The sequence below is a fragment of the Rhinatrema bivittatum genome, chromosome 1, assembly GCF_901001135.1.
Source record: "Rhinatrema bivittatum chromosome 1, aRhiBiv1.1, whole genome shotgun sequence".
NCBI classification, from domain to species: Eukaryota; Metazoa; Chordata; class Amphibia; order Gymnophiona; family Rhinatrematidae; genus Rhinatrema; species Rhinatrema bivittatum.
The window spans coordinates 349,834,178-349,846,843 of record NC_042615.1 but is presented as its reverse complement, the minus strand read 5'-3'; the positions used below and the strand labels follow the sequence as shown (position 1 = coordinate 349,846,843).

The 12,666-nt window shown below is 47.3% G+C and overlaps 1 protein-coding gene across 6 annotated transcripts in view; it reads left to right on the top strand.

The window, feature by feature from the left end:
• The window catches only part of SEPTIN11 (septin 11), a 202,435-nt gene extending 196,587 nt beyond the window's left edge, over nt 1-5,848 (top strand). For 2 of the 6 annotated variants that reach the window (XM_029599750.1, XM_029599761.1), the window contains exon 10: nt 294-1,703. In XM_029599750.1, the coding sequence (XP_029455610.1) occupies nt 294-348 (55 nt within the window). In that variant the 3' untranslated portion in view covers nt 349-1,703. The other 4 variants (XR_003856416.1, XM_029599779.1, XM_029599794.1 and 1 more) reach the window with 4 other exon arrangements.
• Nucleotides 5,849-12,666: the final 6,818 nt, after the last annotated feature.

Here is a 12,666-nt window from a genome sequence, read left to right as displayed (position 1 = left end):
TTGCTGTCTTTGTGCTGCCGCACTGTGGAATTGATAACGAATGATTGCAGAGGTCAGATTCACTGTCAAAGAAAATTACCAAGTGCCCTTCACCCGTCTAGAGGAGAGGGAGAAAGGGGGGACAAAGGACGGAGAGTTTTCAAGAGGGCAGTGTTTCTTTTTAGACATAAGATGACGGGTTCAACCAGTAACCCAGACGTATTTTTATGGCCTGTTTCCATGTGCAAATTTAACTTAACTGTGTTTTGTTTGTGTTTTTTGTTTTTTTTTATATACCATTCCTTCCCGGACAGAGCGTTTCCCTTTCTGATACATTCCAAGAGGTGGCGGTCCATGTTCACTTTATGACTCCTGGATTTCTTTCTCTACTGCTGATGCCCTACCAGCTTTCCCTCTGCTCCTAGCTAGGTAGTCTCCTGTTTCTTCTTCTACAGCACGCACAGATTTACACACCTCTTGCTGAATGCCACACTTTTCCACCTCTGCATAACGTCTACCTGGAAGGTTTTTTGGGTTTTTTTGTTTGTTTGCTTTTATATGCACGGTACTATCCCAGGGACGGTCCTTTCTGTCCTAGCAGCCTAAAACATGGATCTGGTGGATGAGGTGCCTGTACCTGAAGAGGAAGAGCAGTTAGTGCAAGCCATGTCTAGTTGTGTTTTTTCCAGTTGCCAGTTCTTTCTCTGTTCTGGATTCTCTCCCATGTGAACGGTCAGACTGAATTAGGTGGCTTAATCCTTGATGAGGTGTCAGGAGATGCACTGACACCTGAGGGGTGCCTCAAAGCTCGAGTGGCTGAAGAGCCCCTTATGTAACCGGCGTCCTAAACGGGATCGTGGGGGGGGGGGGGGGGGGGGGAATGTTAGTGTTTGGCAGGAAAGAAAAAATAAACGAGTTGACTGGAGTTGTTAATCTTAAAATTGGGTGCTTCGTGCCGGCTCGCTTTCCTGTTGGAGCACACAAGTGACCAGAGCACCTGCCTCCTGGCCACAGTGTTCCTTTGCTAGATAATTTTATCACCTGTTCCCTAACTGGATGTGATTTCGGTTGTATTTGAAACCAATTGGGCAAAGTCGTCTTTTGATTTTTTTTTTTTTATCAATTGTAGTTTTGGAGCACCTGATCCCAGGTTCCTAATCACGAAGGGGAGGTGGAGGGTGCGGGCGGCATTTTCTCATCCACCATGCTGAAGTCTCATGGCTTAACTGCTCATTCAGTGTGCTTGTGCTGGCTGTGTGTATGCGTGTCACTAACCTTGCAGGCGGAGGGAGGGAGGCTGGGGCTGCCATGTTTATAGCACAACTTCATCTCTTGCCGTGGCTTTCCTGCTCAGATAAAGCTCCCATCAGATCGCTTTTAGATCGCTAGAGTAACACAAAGTTCATACAGCGTTTTATTCCCTTGTTTTTCTGTGTTGATCTTTGGGGGATGGGGCTTATGACCAAAGACTGCAGCTAATTTTGTTATAAAAAAAATATTTTTCAATGGCCCAGTAATGCATTATTTGAGAAACTGAGCATAGATCAGTGAAGTTTAGTTTTTGCAAAAGTCAAGTGTTTTCTCCTACTTCCCCCCCCCTCCCCCAAATAAGTAAGAAGGGATGAGTTTTAGGATTGAAGGGCACTCTCCTCCCTGTCCCCCTGGAGCCTGTTTAGCTTGTTACTTCCGCAGTTCTTTCTCTCTCTTTCTGTATCTGTGCCTCTCTTCACAGTAGTCCTTGGCTCTGCACGGAATGAATGATACCCTCGCAGCTTAACTGGATGTGCTTTCAGCTCTGCATGTAAGTATATGAGCAGTCAGCCGCCTTCTGCACCCCTAACACGATTCAAAAAAGGTTGGCTGAAGGTTTCAAACTCCAGCTTTTTACGTGAGCAAGCACTGACCTGACCTCTCTCCTTCATAGGGATACTGAGAGCAGTGGTTCTCACCCTGGGCCTCCCGGAACACCCAGCCAGTCTAGTTTTCAGGATAACCCGCAATGGGGGTGTATTTACAGGCACTCCCTCCATTGCATGAAAAATCTACTTCCTGTCATATTCGTTGTGAAGATCCCGAAAATCAGAGTGGGTCCCTGAGTGGGCTGGGAACCAGTGGACTAGAGGAAGGCATGAGAAATGACTTCCCTAAATTAGAAACTTCTAAAATGGGTGGGGTAAAACAGGAGCGTCCCTGAATATTTTTGCAGAACTTGGCATGATGGAACATAATTGCTCAAAGTCCCTCAGCCACATGTAACTCTCTCCATGCTTTGAAGTTGCAGCAGTGTGACCGAATAGCAGGGGTAGAATGCTGGGCCTGTCGCACTCGTCTTCCCCCGTCTCACTACTCTTGTCAGCAAACCTCTCTCCTCTCTTTACACAAACTGTAAATCCTAATTATTGTACCTCTGGCACAGGAGCCCTAGGATACTGAAGGAGTATGTAACCAGCTGTGGGCCACCAGGGACTTGTATTTTTCTTATAAGTTCTAGAATAAACTTGTGTTAATTTCCCTCTCTCAGCCGCCTCTCTTTCCTCACTGGTCCTTTCAGCCTCACCTAAGCTTGGTTTTACAATCTTTTTTTTTTTTTTAATTCTGTTTTTCTTTTCTGAAAGGATCAGAGTTGTTCGTGTACAAATACAGATTGAAACTGTCCATCCAAATCATTTCTGTTTTGCATAACTGCCTGATTCTGCCATGCCGCTAGTATCAGTGGATCCTGTAAATGTTTTGTATGTAGTCCAGAATGTGGCTTGCACAGCAGCGAGTATGCCATAAATAATAAAGGGGCTATCTTATGAATTTTCTCATTTCATATGGATTTGTGAGGGGGCGTGGGTTAAATGAAAAAAAAAACTGTGAAAAGCAGTAGAAGTAATGTATGGATTATGTATCTGGTAAAAAAAAAAAAAAAAATTGTCATGTTATGTTTATGTCAAAACATTTCAGTTTACAGAACAGCATGTTATAACTTTTTTTTTTTGTATTGAAGAATGCACAAACCTATCATGAACGCAATACCGGCACAGGGGAAAATATATTTTTTATCCAAACCTCTTGCGTGTGTGGTTTTTTGGGAAATTGAATTGATTTTATTTTGCTTTCTGCTCCATCATTCGGGATGTAATGAAGTACATATTTAGGACTGATCCCAGGGAGGGAAGTTGTATGCAACCCCTGCTGGCTGTGCAGTATCATCTTGGAGGAGACATCCCCAGCCCTTGGCATCTAGGGCAGGCCATGGTCCCTGACACTATCTAGGGCTAAAGGGTTTATAACCGGGGGGAGGGGGGGGGAGAGGAGCGGTAAGTCTGTGTCAGGAACGTACACCTTGGCCAGAGGGAAAGGTACCTTTTGCAAGTGAGTTTCATGGAGGTGGTGGTTTTGTATTAATTTTGTCAAAAACAGCAAGCTTGTCTAGCTCTGGTACACTTGGAAGTATCCTGTTGCATTTGCAGGATATCCACCGTGAAGATGCATGCGGTATGTTTGCATGTATTGGATATCCGGTATGTGCAGATTTACCTCAGCTACCCTGAAAGCCTGACTGACGCTGAAGTCACTAGGACAGCTTTGGGAACTGCTGCTTTCGAGTGCTTCTGACCTCCCCGGGGTCCAGCTGGAGGCCTAGCTGCATGAGTCTATTGACTGAAGAGAGGGGGGAAAAGTTGAAACACTGCCAAAACACAAAACCAAAGAACCTGGCAAGAAAGAGTTACACCAAGAGGACACACGGGGATCGGTTTATAATTTGTATTTTTTTTTTAATAAGTGGCCTACTAGTTTTGTCCTCTGTCCCAGAAATATTATATGCTTACAATGTTAAATATACATAGGCGTGTGTGTCCATACATACACCCACAGTAGAAAAGTTCAATATGGAAGCCCTATTCTTTCCACCCTTTCATAGCTGCTTTGGTCTGCTGCTTTTAAGCTTCCCTCACTGCTTTATTTGCAGAGCTGCCATGTAGGGGAGAAGACTGCAGGCCGCTCCACGTGCCTGAATGTTTTCAGAATGGCCTGTGCTGCCATTCCATGCTTCTTGATGTCTATACCAGCTTCCGCTTCCCAGCTAAACTGGCATGCTCCTCCCGGTGCCCAGCTACTCCCGTCTCTGGCCAGACTACATGGGACATATGCTCTTTTTCTGCCATCCTGTTTCTACACTCCCAACTTGTTATGAATTTTTCTAAGCCTTGTACTTCCTGGGGCATCCAGTCAGTTGATCTACTTTTTATTATTTTTTTTTTTTTGACCCATCCATTTCTTCCTACTCCTTTTTGGGCTTCCAGCTCATTCAGAACCAAGATCTGGCACCATGCACCTCCATTTGCAACTACCCGGGCATTATTCTTCCTCTTATGTCCCCTCCCAGCTCGTTTCAGTTCAGTAATTGCAGTCACTGTCTGGGGACCAGGCGCCAGCACCTTCTCTAGAACTCCGAACTCATGGGCTCTGAATCTGGGTATCGCCATTGCATGCTGACTGGCTTTTCTCACCTCCAACCCCCCAGCCCTGGCTGATCCAGCAATAGAACCTAGTGCCCTCCACATAGTGCCCAGGACCAGGATGGTCCCCTCCTTTACATCCTAAACTGATTCCCATCTCCCTAAAGCTTGTTTTTCCATTCATGCAGCATAGAGCTATTTAAATAGCCAAGGTTGACTTGCCTTCTTCAAATCTACACTTGTGCACAAGCTTCCTACTCCTGTACTATATATCCACTAAGGAGTAGACTACTGGCATGGCTACCTGAAGAGCTTGTGAACCAAACTCTTAAGGCATCATTCTTCTTTCTCGTTCTGATTCAGCTGCTTGCGAAGGCAAGTGCTGCTTGTCCCACACCGTCAGAGCCTGTGATGGGTGGGTGGGAATGGAGGGGGGGCCCATATCCTCCTTGTCATCCTACAAAAATGTGTGTGTGCCTGTTCACTTTAACTTCTCATCCACTGCCACTGATGCCTCACTGCAAGCCTTCCAATGTACTAAAACGTTGCCAAGGTGGGGACAGGGGGAGGTTGCGAGACACATTTTCCTGGTAAAGGCCTAAATCCAGTAATGAAGGTGATGCCACTGAAAGTATGGTGATTAATAGGCTAGGGGGGAGATAAGTGAAACCTTACAAAGACCATGTTGGCCTTGGAGGTGAATTAGATTTGCTGCTGCTTCTCCACTGCAGGAAGCCCTATGTGTACCTGGTGCAAAGCTTAATGCTGTACTCCTTTATTGCTGTTCATGTTAGATTTTTTTGTTCAGTTGTAATCTCAATCACTTTCTTTCTTTTCCCCTCTTTCTCTATTCTGTAGCTCCTTCTTTATGTAAGGGTCGTGTTGGCAGCTCTGTTCTCTCCTAATGGACACTAAGCACGGTAGAGGAGCAGCAATGTAGCTGCACATCCGCTGGGAAACGTTACCTCCTGTTCATCATTGCCTGCTTTCTTTTTCAGTCTGTGGGTCGGATGTTGCCTCGCAGTGTGTGTTGCGTGTGGTTGCTTGCTCACTGCCAATTAGCATCATTGTGTACTCTGTTCTATATAATTTTATTTTTTTTTGTAGAAAAGAGACTAATCTAATTACGTTTCATATACAATTTCCCTGCTGCACACTGCAAAGCTTTTACAATGGATTCAGAACTTGACTTGAAGTCTAGTTTTTTGTTGGAATAAAAAATAAAGCTTGTATATTTTGGACAGTAACTTTTTGGCCAGTGATGACTATAGGGGACTTGTATACCACATTCTAGAAGTTTTATCACTAAAGTTGGCCATTTTGATGGACAGGTTCATGAAGAGTCTGCATTGGATTTCTTTCCACCTGGATGATGAAGTCTCTACAAAAAAAAAAAATTATCTGTGCTGCATGACCCAAGACACATGGCTTTTGAGTTACATCAGCTATACTTCAGTTGGGTATTTAAATTGATTCTTTGCCCATTTGTGGCAGAAAAGGGCATATTCTGTGTTTTGATCTGAACAAGCTGGGGGAAGAGGGAAAGTTCAGTGTAAATTAGTGTTTTGTAAAAAAAAGACTTTAATCTTCTACAGGTCTTGAGTATTTGTTATATTTCTGAAGGTGACTACAGGAGGAAAATGTAAGAAATTGAAGTAATCTTTTAAACTTCAGTGCTATCAAAGTTCACCTATGGAATTCAACATGTGCCAAAATCATGCTTAACAGTGATTTAATATATAAGCTTAATGTTTAAGTGCCAAAAATGCTCTAGTGCCATCAGGGCTTAGGTAAACATTTCATTTGGGGGGTTTTTTATGCATTCTCTCCCACTTTATTCCTGGTCATGAGCCATTCCCAGATTAAATAGCCAACCCTCAGATTTGCCTTGGTTAAAAATAGTCTAGCTGAGCAGGAAAAAATATTCCACTTTTTTTTTTTTTTTTTATTAAATTGTAAGGTATCAAGCTTTGGTTGGAAATGTTCATTGACTTACTTGCCTTTCTAATCCTGTGTTCAAGGCAAGTTAAATTTTAGGTACCATAGGTATTTCTGTCCCTAGCGGGTTTACAATCTCTGTTTGTACCTGAAGCAAACAAGGTGAAGTGACTCGTCCAAGATTACAAAGCTCATGCGTGGGAGAAGTTGGGTTTGAACCCTGGTTTTCAGCCTGCTGCTGTAACCACTAGGCCACTACTCCTGTTGGGTACTGTAAGTGCCTTTAGTAGCAGTGCCTCCATTGTTAGCAGAAATACACCTTTTTGTGCATGTGTGCCCTACTAGTAATAAAACCTTTTATGCCTCTTGAGGTTTAACTATTGTCAGAACTCTTAATTCTAGGAGCATGATTGTAGCCTATAATTTACAAATAAAGTATTGTGATTTAATTTTCCTGATGTTTGCAGGATATGTAAAATTCTTCATGTCTATACACCTGCGCATTTACTTTATATTGTTTTTAATGTACTTACTGGAATGTATTTGTACCTCTTTTTTTTTTGTGTCTTCTGTATATAATTTTTCTTGTGTAAAGTCTTAAACGATGATTAAACATTTGAAGCCATGCATGGAAATGAAACAGAAATGATGATGATTAGTGGTCTGTTTAGAGGGAGAATGACACATGGGAAAACTGGGGTAAGAGGTGGTAAAGTTGGTGGTGGTGGTGCTTGTGTATGTGAATATATGTTCACTTCCACTGGATGGCAGAAACCAGAGGAAGAAGCTAAACTGAGCAGGCAGGATAGGTGAACAGGTCTTTACCTGCCATCATTTACTGTTTCCTAGCGTGTAGCGAGATGGACTCAGGACCAATGGGTATTGTGCTCTTCTGCTAGCAAATGGGAGACTGAGTCAGATTTCAAAGCTGACGTCACTCTACATATACCCTTGCAGGAAGCTTAGCTCTGTATTTCTCAGTCTCCACAGCAGATGCGGACACTCTCCCATACTAGAATAGTGTAACAATTTAAAACAAAGAAGAAGAAAATTTACCTTAAGATCGAGCCCCACTTCTCCTGCAGTGATACCTAAGGGTCCCTCCCCCAGTTGAGAATTCCTGAGGTGATTTTCTGAGATCCCTCAGGTAAGCCTTGGTCCGGCAGCCGAATCCCGGCATGGACTTAGCCCCTCTGGGTGGCTGAAAGGCAGCGGGTGCTGAATGGAGTACAGCAGTAAAGGTATTTCCCTCTCCTCCCGCAAATGGAGACCGCCCGGCACGCGATCGGTAAGCACAGAGACCAGGTAAGGTAGAAACCTTTAAATCTAAGTCTCCGGTCTCCAGAGCTCGAACAACTGTACCGAACATTTCTTCTGGCGAGGTTTGAAGGGCACCGATCAGGTTGAGCAGCCCCGGGTCGGCTAGGCCCCGATCCGGTGCGAGGGCCCACACACGTGGAGACCCTCCGGGGGGGGGGGGGGGTGCCATTTGGTAAGCGGGATCGTCAGCACCATATTCCCCCCTCGTCCGGCGGTACACACAGGGTCAGTCGGCCAGCCGATGTGCCTAACTTGCGCGTGCCCAACATTGCCATATGCATAGCTGTGCGCACAGCTGCGCACACAACTTTGTCATGCGCGTAACTTAGTTGCGCGCACAACAAATTGCAACCCGGCGACACCTAGGCGCACCTGGCGCCTATAGCTAAGCACCCCCGTGCGCATAACTACACGCGCAGCCTCCGTGAGGTTTCCCACGTGCGCAAACATGGCACCACCGACCAAGAAGGCCAAGGGTCCCTCCCTCTGCACAGCCTACCGCATAAAGAGCAGCACAATCAGAACTGGAGCCCCTCTTGTGCCAGCACTGTGAAAAAGCTCAAGGGGAACCAAAACCTGGCCCCCTACAGTTGGGAGAGGGGTCCAGAACCACCGATGATTGTACCCCAGACCTATGTATCTCCAGCTCAGCCCCGCCACAGGAGGGCGCCTCGGGGGCACTTACTCTAACCATCCCAGGGATCAACATGGACCCAGGGACCTTCTCCTGGGTGGAATTCGTTAGAGGGCTGCAAACCTTTGTTCAGGCACAACCAGCCCCTGCTGTGCACCAGACCCAACACCGCCTAGAAGCTCAGGATCCTCTCGGTGCTACTCGGACCACTCAAGATATGCCTCGCCTAACCAAGAGCCTCCCTACCTCAGATCCAGACTCATCTGAGAGCAAGAGCGACTCCCTGGAAGAAGAAGAAATCCCTCCAGGGATGGAACCATACCGAACCATGCTTCGCTTCTTCCACAAGGACGAATTACCAGCCCTTGTTTCCCAGACTCCGAGGACGCTGGGAATCCCGGGCACTGACCCTATGGCGGAACCAAAGAAGAACCCCATCTTGGTGTCCCTCCTTAAGGCCTCATGTTACTTTTCCATGATGGAAGCCATCCAGGAACTGATTGACCTGGAATGGAATACCCTGGAGGCCAGCTTCAAAGGGGAGTGAGCCCTGGAAGCCCTATATCCTCTGGAACCCGCAGCCAAGGAATGCCTGCGTTTCCCTAAAGTTGATGCCAGGGTCTATGCTGTCTCCAACCAAACGATTCCTGTTGAGGAAGGAGCGGCACTGAAGAACGCACAGGACAGACGATTAGAGTCCATCCTTAAGCAGACCTTCAACGCAACAAAAAGAACACTGCAGATTGCTTCCTGCTGCTCACTGGTAGCACGCTCCTGCTTGCTCCTCTCCAGAGATGAAAATTCGTCTGGAGAAACACTTGAACCTGCAGTGTCCTTCCTCACTAACGCAACCTCAGATCTAGTGCGTACCTCAGCCAGGGGCATGGTCTCAGTAGTGGCAGCCAGAAGACAGCTATGTCTACGGAATTTGTCAGCGGATGCGACCTCAAAAGCGAACCTCATGCGAATGCCCTCTAGAGGATCTCTCTTGTTCGGCAGCGAGTTGAAGAAGTTAGCCAACAAATGGGGAGAATCCCAAGTGCCCCGGCTACCTGAAGATAGGAATAGAAGATCTCGGCGTTCCTCCCCCAGAAGAATCAAGGGCAGAGGATTGCAGTGCTTCAGACCCTACAAGAATATGCAGTTCCAGGCACCTCGGACATCCGGAAGGTCCCAGCCCTTTCGGAACAGACACACCAAGAGGGGAGCAGGCTCAGGGGCAGGTCCTAGCTATACTCCACAATGAGAAGAAGCAGACCCATCCACTGGAAGAAGACATAGGGGGTCGTCTTACCCTCTTCTACCAAAGATGGGTCAACATAACATCGGACAAATAGGTCCTAAACATAATTCGAGAAGAATCCTCTCTAATTCCGCAGCATTCCTCTGGACAAACTTTTGACATCACCCTGCCATTCCCACTCCAGGAGACTGGCAGAAGAGAGTGGCAATAGAAACCACACTAACAAGACTTCTCAACCGGAAGGTGCCCACGTCCCAACAAAATACTGGACATTATTCCATCTATTTTATCATCCCCAAGAAGGAAGGATCATTCCGACCTATCTTGGATCTCAAGACGGTCAACGGTTACCTGAGGGTACCACACTTCTGCATGGAAATCCTACACTCCGTTATAAGGGTTGTCAAGCAGGAGAGTTTCTAGCCTCCCTGGACCTATCCGAAGCCTAACTCCACATACCAATCCATCAGGACCACCTGCGCTTCGCAATACTGGGTTGTCATTACCAGGGCCGGGCACTACCCTTCGGCCTAGCAACTGCTCCCAGGACCTTCACCAAAATAATGGTGGTGGTAGCGGCAACATTGAGAAAAGAAGGGATCCTGGTACACCCTTATCTAGACAACTGCCTGATCAGGACAAAGTCTGCTAAGGAGAGTCGGCGGGCCACCTCCAGAGTCAAGAGCCTACTGCAGGAGCTCAGGTGAGTCATGAACACAGGCAAGAGCTGTCTCCAGCCATCTCAGTCACTAGAGTACCTGGGGGCCCGTTTTGACACCAAACAGAACAAGGTCTTCCTCACTCCTCCAAGGAGAAGGAAACTGATGGAACACTTGCGAATATTAATGTCTAATCCACGTCCCAAGGTATGGGACTACCTTCAAGTCCTCTGTCTCATGGCATCAACCCTGGAAGTCTTTCCATGGGCAAGAGCCCATATGCGACCGTTCCAGCACTCCCTATTGTCACGCTGGAACCCACCATCCCAGAACTACTCAATTCACCTCCAACTACCAGCAGAGGTTCGGGATCAGCTCCAATGGTGGACACAGGAAGACCACCTAAGCAGAGGAGTAAGCCTATCCCTACCGAACTGGGTCTTGCTCACCACGGATGCAAGCCTGCAAGGGTGGGGAGCACACTGTCAGGAGCTGACAGCGCAGGGACAATGGAACATAAACTGCCTAGAAGCTCGAGCAGTCAGACTAGCATGCCTACAATTCACCCACAGACTCCGGCGTGAGTCAGAGTAATGTTGGACAACGTGACAAACGTCGCTTACATCAACCACCAGGGAGGAACCAAGAGCCAGCAGGTGTCTCTGGAAATAGACCCCCCTACTGGCATGGGCGGAGATAAACCTGCAAAGGATTTCAGCCTCCCACATTGTGGCAAAAGACAACATCTCAGCAGACTACCTCAGCAGAAAGAGCCTAGATCCGGGGGAATGGATGCTGTCAACCACAGCCTTCCAACTGATAGTAAATCGCTGGGGCCTCCCAGCCATGGCTCTACTGGCAACCTGTCTCATTGCCTAAGTTCCCAGGTTCTTCAGCCGCAGACGAGAACCACAATCGCAGCAAATCGACACTCTCCTCCAGAACTGGCCAGAGGAAGACCTACTGTATGCCTTCCCTCCCTGGCCCCTACTAAGCAGGGTCATCTGCAAGATAGAGCATCACAGGGGATTAGTTCTACTAGTCTCCCCAGATTGGCCAAGACTGTGGTACACAGACGTGTGAAGTCTACTTGCGGGAAACCCTCTGTGCCTACCTCCACATAGGGACCTTCTCCACCAGGGCCCGATTTTCCACAAAGATCCGTCTCTATTCTCTCTTATGGTATGGCCCTTGAGCGCTAGCCTGAAGAAGCATGGTTACTCAGTCTGTCATCGGTACCTTGCGCCAAGCATGCAAGTTTTCCACATCCCTATCTTACATACGCATCTGAAGAGTATTCGAAGACTGGTGGGAAGACCACGGGAACCACCCGTGGACAGCCAAAATTCCCATAATCCTGGACTTCCTACAGGATGGGATGAAGAAGGGGTTGTCTCTCAACTCCCTCAAAGTCCAAGTCACCGTGTTGGCCTGCTTCAGAGCCATAGTGGACGGCATCAGACTATTAACTCATCCCAATGTGTCCTGCTTTCTGAAAGGAGTTAAACATCTCTGACCACCCCTAAAGGGACCGGTGCCCCTATGGAATCTCAATATTGTATTAGATGTCCTAGGAGGGGAGTCTTTCAGACCAACACGTCGTCTGTCTCTATGCCTCCTAACATTAAAAACGGCATTCTTGGTGGCAATCTGTTCAGGTCATCGCATCTCCGAACTTCAGGCACTATCCTGTTGGGAACCGTTCCTTAGGTTCACGCCTGGAACCATTCAACTACGCACTGTTCCCTCCTCCTTACTGAAAGTGGTTTCCATGAACCAAACCATCTTGCTACATCACCAGATGAGCATAAAGACTCTGAGGACTCGCGCCTTCTTCACCATCTGAATGGCGGCAGACTCCTAGTCCGATACCGGGAAAGATCGGAACCTGTGCACAAAACAGATCACCTGTTTGTTCTTCACAGTGGGAAGAAGCAAGGGGAAGTGGCATCACGGGCAACCATCCCCAGCTGGATCAAAGAAGTAAACAAGGCAGCCTACACAGAGGCAGGAAAGCCCTCACCTCTACAGATTAAGGCGCATTCTACAAGGGCCCAGGCAGTCTCCTGCGTGGAAACCAAGCTGCTGTCGCCTGCTGAGATCTGTCGGGCGGCGACGTGGTCCTCCATACACACCTTCTCCAGGTTTTACCACCTGGATGTTCAGGCCAGGGAGGACACAGCATTCGCAAGGGCAGTACAAAGTGGGCCACAGGCAGCCTCCCACCCTGTGGGAGAGTAACTTTTGTACATCCCATTGGTCCTGAGTCCATCTGGCTACACGTTAGGAAATGAAGAAATTACTTACTTGATAATTTTGTTTTCCTTAATGTAGACAGATGGACTCAGCATCCCGCCTACGGCTGCCAACCTTGGATAACAAACCTCGAGACTAAAGTAATATGGGTAAGCCACGGCCTACCCCTAGTGCAAGACACCCACTATC